The sequence below is a fragment of the Ruditapes philippinarum genome, unplaced genomic scaffold, assembly GCF_026571515.1.
Source record: "Ruditapes philippinarum isolate M1 unplaced genomic scaffold, ASM2657151v2 ctg5144_1_1_1_1, whole genome shotgun sequence".
Lineage (NCBI taxonomy): Eukaryota > Metazoa > Mollusca > Bivalvia > Venerida > Veneridae > Ruditapes > Ruditapes philippinarum.
Window position 1 is genome coordinate 137219 of NW_026854019.1, and position 8445 is coordinate 145663.

Consider the following 8445-nt stretch of genomic DNA (forward strand, 5'->3'; position numbering starts at 1 on the left):
CATTATTTCCAGATATTATCTAACTTGCATAACCACATAGTTGTTCCATATCTGCAACATACGTTAAACATTGTATATGTTATATTCAAGTGGTAAAGCTGCATACCGCCAGATGAGTCATTTATGAGTCAAAATATTTCAAAAAAATCAAATTTGGTAAGATTTTCAAGTAAAATGATTCAAGATTCAAGTAATAACTTAAGTAATACGTTATGCTCTATAAATGACTCGTGTATAGCACTTATCACCATATTTCTACTGCATTAATAATACAGTATGGGATAGTTTGCATATTTTGGTGATAAACATGATATGAGCTCCATTTTTATCGTGTTCGCTTCTCCAAAATATTTTGCTTTTAAATCCATTTTCAAAATTTTCATGAAAATAAGTATGACATCTGGAGGCGTTCTGCTTTACAATTCTCATCAAATGTTTATAAGTTTGTTTGATGTTTAAAGCTATTGCATATTAAGTATAAACTAAACATACATGCTACGGGTGTATCATGAAATATACGATACATTTAAATCCAGTCAGTTTCTACCTTATTTCCAACGAATTTAATACGTTTCTAGAATTGGTGTAGTTTTAACAAATTAAAGAAGAAAAATTTAAACTACTGCGGAGAAGTTTCTCAAACTTTGCACGGTTAGAGAGAATCATATTTGAATCAATAGTTGAAAAACATTATTGGAAAGGGGGCACCGTTTTGCCTTTTGAATTATCTGGCCCTCCCTGAGTTATTCCCCTTTCAAAGAACATTGTTCTTGGTAATAAATGATATTTCTTTTATTTTTCTGTAAATGTTATCTTTCAAAAGACAATCATTTACAACAGGATAAAGTCTCTTCATGCTATCATGTTGTGTAAATGTAGCAAAATACAAACACAATTGCTATTTGTATGTCTACAGTGAGATTCTTATTGACCCAATTGTATGTGTTTGCAACTGTTTAAAGTGAAACGATAATGTACATTGAACATATTTTACTTCAGTGAAGTTCAAGAAATGCGCATTTCTGGTAAACATCATTTTGAAAAGCATAAATGCTCGTGCACTTGCTGGTAAAGTTAAGTTGTTTAAAATTCTGTATAATATATTAGTGTGACAATTTTCATTAAAATGTAACATTAAATTGTGAAAGAAATCCGGAGAAAAAGTGATCATTCGGAACTATTGATCACAAGAAAATTTTATTAAATTGTACAGTCTGTTTGATTTAGTCTGTGTATGACAGAAAATGAAAAAGCGCAATATTCTTGACGCCTTCTAGCACCGGCTTGAGTGGTACTAAAAAGTGCTGGAATCTGCCCGAAGGACCAAACAAATATGATAGCACTGAAGTAAAGAATCTTTTCATACGAAATATTTTTGAATATTTAACAAAATCTTAATTATTTACGTAAATTATATAAGAGGTATCTTTCAAGGATACTTTATTCTTAATTAACTTCATTATCATGCAACAAAAGATTTATTTGAATTTTCAAATGAATTTAAGCACACATTTGTATCATGTATCTAATTAGGTACACGATGTAAAATATTTCACTATGTTTGGGTTTTATTCCTAACATCAAATGATGTTTGTAACATTAATGTATTGTCAGCATGTAATATCCACGTTATAATGGTAAATAGAAGTACGCTAAAGTGGGTCAAACGTAATGAATATATAAGTACAATAGCATAGTCTCAAATGTCATAGGTAGCATGACATGTCATTTATTTATGGTAACAAAAACAAAGAGGTGGTCACATTAGCAATTTTTATATCTGCAACAACCTTTTGAATTTTTTAGAACTACCTTTTATCGGAACACCTTTGTGTTGTTATGTTTTCACATTTTTAAAAGGGAAATTTTTCATAATAGTAAATGTAAAAGACCCCGAAATCGCAAAAGAGCTAATTGAGTTTGCTATCCCCCCTTTATTTCTATTTTTTTAATTCTTACAGTAGGCGACAAGTGGTAATATGGTTGCTGTGACATCTTTCATCTAAGCATCAATGTAATTTGATAATTTATTTACACACTTTCAATGTTGAAGATTGAAAACTGTATACATCGGTACGTGGGGGCGTGATATATGTCACACTTATCATGAAGTCTACTAGAGATTTCTACGTAAATCATTATTTCAGGATACCGAATTGGGAGCCACTAAGTTAATATACAAATGTGACTTAATTTAATCTTCAAGCAGTACCACAGTTTATTTGTCTTGTTAAAATGACTTATATTCTTTATATATGTTACTTCATTCATACTAGATATTGGCTAATACTTTCTTTGTTAAATATATGGATGGTTCGAATCATTTGTAAATTAATACCCATGATGTGCAATATGTTTCAAACGTGTCGTTCATACCTATATCTATTTAACGTTTTATAGCTACACAATTGTTCAACATTTGTAACATATGTGATACATTATGTATTCTATCATCATAAATAATCCCGCGTACCAAACGCTCTATGCTTGCTACATGCTGTATATTGCATATGTAGACTATATTTTAATAAACAGTTTTACTGACTCATAAGAAGCTTAGTTTACAACAAATGTCATAATTTTAACCCGTCACAAAATTCACTGTAAGACATTGCATATCAAGTAATTACATCACAGGGTCACTCACATAGAATTATAAGAGTATCTACATATGTATGACCTGACTATGCGTCGCAATGACGTTTTCTATTACAGCATATAAGTAATAGCACGCTCAGTTTAATTTTTAAGTTAAAGTAAGTTTCTGATGAAATAAATGTCCATTTAAGAAAAATATTTAAAGTGACATTTTGCCCATCCAAGGGTATATACTGAGTAAGCGGGTGAATATCAAAATAAGTTTACACATTGCCATAATTCCTTTTAATTTAATAATTAAGTTCGCATAAACAATAAATAACAAAATTTCTGTACACATCCATCATAAATTCCATCTAACGCGTAGTTTATAAAAAGAGTGGGGCAGTCGTTTTAGATTTTAGGCAGATTTATAATTTTACTCAAAACATTTGCCAATATCAACTGTTGGTCAATCACCATTTTGTCAGTTAATCTTTTGAAATATAAAGTCAATTCAGCTCAATTTGACTATGATAATATGAGCATAACGTCACTTTAAGTTAACACTCTGACTCTGTGTGTAAGTTTGGTTGTCTGTACGAAAAACATTTAATATTTAGGTTTTAAATTATAATCGGCTTTATTAATGTATTTGTGCCACGATATAATTTATTTACTACATTATAAATACTTAAATACCAGCGCTATGATCCCCTGTCTTGTAAATATACTTTTAAGGTATTATCTAAACATCCTTCGCAAATATATGTTTGCAATGTCGTTTGAGTACAAGTTTGATAATAATAAACAAGAAAATCATTGATGTCAAACTTGAAAAGGCGGTTGTAATAAGATGCCAAGTTAAAAGTTGGTACCTTTGCGTTAGAAGAATGTGATTGATAAAGTCAGTCATAATGTGTTGAAACTTGCTTAACAGTTAAGTTATGTTGGTTTTGTAAGCGGAATGGAATGTTATTAACACATATGACTATTGCTCGAAAAACTGAATAAAACATTCCGGAACAAAATACTTTTATCTATTCAAAGTAAGGTTTTAATCCCTTTGCTAAGGAAATAAACAAACATATTTTTAATGCAAATTAGAATGATATGTTTTGCAGCAGACATCATGGTATCTTTTTACATTTGGTTAAAAATTAATTTGGATAGATAGGTCAAATGTATATATTTGCACTTTGGGTATAATATGAGCTTAACAATTTAAATCTTTAGGAAAAATCTATTTAAATTTGTAATATGCGAAATAAAATAATATAAATTGAACACTAGATGTTTTTTGGAGAACTAACAGAATAAGAGAAATATTTTAGATTGTCATTTTATGGTCCTACTCTCTGGTGTATCAGGTGTATAAATTTCGTTATTTCAGACGATGCTTACAATCTTCTTTTTACAATAACTTTAAATGGTTTTGGTGAGAGAACAAGTCCCCTAGTAGGATCAAGGTTAAGGTCAGACCCACCAGCTTTCTGGAACGAACAACGCTGTAACAATGTTGCAATAACAATAAATATTTTCATTTTTGCAATAGTTTCGCCAGGGCATTGTCGTCTCCCCGCACCAAATGCCATTATATGAGAGCACTTTACCCTGTCAAGATTTCCAGAATCATCAAGAAGCCTTTCGGGCCTAAAGTTTTCCGGATCTCCCCAATATGATTCTTCGTGTGCTACTGAATGCAGGTTAAAAAAGACAACAGTATCTTTGTCGATGTCATATCCTCGCAATTTTGTGTCATGGAGGGTAAGATGAGGGATAGCGAAAGGAACTATTGCAGTTTTTCTCAATACTTCGAGGACTGTAGCCATTACGTATGGAAGCTTAGCTTGGTCATTGCCCGAGATATTTCTACTGCTGCCCAATTCTTGATCTATCTCTTTCTGAGCACGCTCTTGGACATCTGGAAAAGTAATCAAATATAAGATGATAAACATGATTGTGCGACTTGTCGTATCGAATCCAGCACCTTGCAATGATAAAATTTGAAATTGTAAAAGCGTGGCTGATAGGGTATCACCGGTACCATTTTCTGGCAAGTCGTTTGACAGATCACATAAAGCATCTAAAATATCCCGCGTTTGTCCAGTTTGAAATGAAGTTCTGTGTTCCGATATCTTAGATTTTGTTATCGAGTCTGTTGCGGTTATCGCTGCTTTGAATTTATCCACCTCCATTTTCATGATATACCTTAACCATGGGATAACGTCTACTAAATTACCAGAAGAGACAAATTTGTTAAAGGTCTCAGTTGATTCAATTATTAAGTTTAAATGTGGTTTTATTTCGTCTTCTTTCCCTCTGCCAAATAGCATCTGGTATAATGCACTTATAACAGCCAACTGAATATCTAAATCGATGGATACGGGTTCATCAGGTGGATATCTTAACAGTTTTTCCGTCAATTTTTCGGCTTCTTCCCGGAACAAATCATTTGGAGAATAATCACACTTGTTCACGTATTTTCTCATAGCCATAGTTGTTCGTTTTCTAAGCTGTAGATACTTTGGGGTAAAGTTACAAAACGTTATACTTTCAAGACCATCGAATGATTCCCTAATAGCAATTTCTGTAGCAAATTCAGGTCTTCCAGAAAAGACATCATCCTTTCGCTCCGCTGCATCTTTAATGGCTTCGTATCCATTGACAATAATTGTATTCCAACTACCAAAACGGATGCTGAAAATATCTCCGTATTTCTGTCGCCATTTTGAATATTTTAGCTCCGGTTTGTTACTTAACAAAGGCAGGTGTCCAAATATAGGAAATCCCCAAGGTCCAGGGGGATATCGTTTTTTACTAAACCACTTTGCCCACCATGAAGCCAAACACAGTGTAATGAAAGCCAGTAATATACCACTTACAGAAATTGATATATCCATTTTTATATGAAGTATAATAAACGATGTAAATGTGAACAATATTGACAACCTAGATAATGAACTCATGCCTATAGCTATACATTGATATAAATATCTGCTTGTTTAAATATGGCCTCAAAGGTAAATACCGTTTGTACAGTATGTAGTCGTGTTTATCATAAACCGGTTTTACATATTTAACTCAAACACTTAAACAGTTTGAGAAATAAGTAAATCAATATCCAAAATCCATGTCAGATTGTTAATACTATATTCTAAATAAATGGGAAAAACTTTTTGTTTTAATATTATTTTATGTGACCTCTTCATGCCGGATTTATGCCATGCGTATTTTCGCTCCGCCAAACTAAAATACGGAATATGACAATGTAGACATTTTATCGTACTTTTACTACGTGGGACGCACGATAAAAACTATACCACAAAGTCACCAATTTATTCTACTTTCGATCTGCAGGGCGCAAGGCGAAAACACTTAAATACGACAGTCAGCACTTTGTCTTTTTTGTGTTTTCGCCTTTCACTTTGATGACATGCTACTTTACAATGAAATACATGCATACAAATCAGATACAATTTTTACAGAGTTTTTAACATCATTGCAATTGAGAAAAGAAAATATCTGCATTTACATTAAAATACGCAATTATTTATTCTAATAAGAAACGTGAGTCTATTTCGTTTTCTTTTTCCCTAATGTTTTACCGTTTCTTTTCATTTTCTTTTTGCTTTGGTTTGCTTTTTGTTTGTTTGTTGTTTTTGTTTTTTTTTCTTGTTGGTCGGTCCTTTTTTACGACATTTAGAGGTTTTACACATGGCCACTCAACTGCTTAATGTAGGATATATTTAACATTACAGTGATTCAATGCATGAAATGTAATGGTATTTCACGTTATAGAATTTACGTGCAGAGGTTTAGTGTAAATACTTGGTATAAATTGACATTATCAAACTTCACAGCGTGGTGTCATTCCCTCTGTATCTTTAACTTAAATATTGAAACAAATTTGTGCTATTATAATTCTACTTCATAAAATATTTTAGTTTAATAAATGAACATTTGATCAGAGATTGATTCACTGCATATAATTATATGAACTTTGCATTATAAACTGATTTATCTATTGCATAGATGCTATAACGGAAGCAGTTAACTTCATTCTTTGGTCGAAACGCATTAATCAAATTTGACAAATTGTATAAAAGAGAGAGGAAAACTTTGTATTTCTTTACATTCAGACATTTATATTGGTGAAAACCATAATTATATTTGGATTGTTGATATATATAGGTAATGCTTTACTTGTAAAACATATTACTCTGATAGTTGATAATATTTAAAGTAATTATACATTGTTCAGTACAATACTGAATACACAGCTGTCAAACCTATATTGCACAAGGAGTTAGCCGATTCCAACTGAATTATTATTGTTCCCAACAAAGTATAATGATATCTTTATTTCACAAATCCATTTTTGACATTTTAACAGAACTTTACTCGTCAAATATTATTCAGTATTGTACCCAACAATGTTAAAATCCTCATAATATTATCACTTGGTGCAATAACTGAAAGCGCATTGGTTTAATTTTATAAGGCTGTATTTAATATACTAAAGATTGTATGATTGGATCAAACGTAGAAGAACCGTCTATAAATGTATATGAACACTTTAATATTTCCGGAATAAAAAATAATCTTATTTTTAATTTCTGGTTATATATTTTTAGTTGGATTTACACTCAAAACTATTTGTTGTAAAGAATACCATTAAATAATATTGAAAGGGACCCCATATGTATTTTTTTGACATGGCGAGATTTGATTTTTTTTCCTGATTAAATGTACCATTTCATGTTGATCTGGATCAATAACTTGTATACAATGTTCCAGATCATCCGGTCACTCTCTTATTCCAGAATAATTGTTTTAATTGTGAAAAATGACTGAAATTGAAAAACGTTGAACACATTTAACTCAAATCAGGTAAAGAAAGTAAAATAAAACGAATTTTGATTATGTTCATATACTTTGAAAATTTATTTATTGCCATTTGCAAAACTCTTCTTTTTAAGAGCAGTAAATGCTATGTACGAAATTCAACCGTATTGTTTTAGTCATGTGATCTTCAGTGCAGTGGAGTTGCTAAAATAGATTAATAAACATGTTTATCATATATTCATTCTTTCTCTTTCATTTTTTCCTTGCATTAATCAGTTAAATGATTATTATAATTGAACTCGTTCTGTCACATAGCTTGCCAGTGTTAGTTGAACATTGTCCATTTTAGACTGTTTTACCACAGGAAATTTGTTAAGCATTAATTTTTATAATGATTTGATTGTTTTTCAGATGATTTGAAATTGTAAAATGGCGGAGGCATTGATAGAACTCTGTTACACTCATCCACATCTTTATAAACTTTGTAACAAAGTCAAGTGTATACCATGGCAACAAAAGTGCCGTGAGTGTAAATTTCTCTATTTCATTTTAACGTTGCATTACTGCTAATTCTTGAATATTAAAATATTTCTAGTACAATTTGACATATGAGTACTGTGAATTGTTTGTTTTGAGGCACATAAACATTTTATTTTATTTCATTTATTGCCAAATCGGCATTTCAAATGCCTTTTACCATTTCCACATGAAGAATGTCAAATGAAGACTGGATACGCCTATTCGTAAAATTTACGCTCGAGCAATTACTTAATTGGTCTTACAGATCTCTAATTGTACTATAACGTCTACACACCGCAGATATATTTGTAATCACTTTGTCATTTTTGTTTTAAGCATGTAATGCGGAATCAGAATTTCAATGTTCTCTTGGAAATTGTATTCCTCTAAAGTTAAAGTGTGATGGGCTACAACAATGTATGTATGGTGAAGATGAAGAACACTGTTATTTGACAAATACAACTGAAGGTGGGCTTATCAGCACGCTGTTTCTGTAATATG

At 31.2% G+C, this 8445-nt stretch overlaps 1 protein-coding gene across 1 annotated transcript; it reads right to left on the reverse strand.

Moving 5' to 3' along the window:
- Positions 1-3965: 3965 nt before the first annotated feature.
- On the reverse strand, positions 3966-5588 carry LOC132738690 (cytochrome P450 1A1-like). Its single transcript, XM_060726278.1, has one exon. It carries the CDS (start codon positions 5544-5546, stop codon positions 3978-3980), a length of 1569 nt encoding a protein of 522 aa, XP_060582261.1. The 5' UTR covers positions 5547-5588; the 3' UTR covers positions 3966-3977.
- Between the last annotated feature and the right edge of the window lie 2857 nt (positions 5589-8445).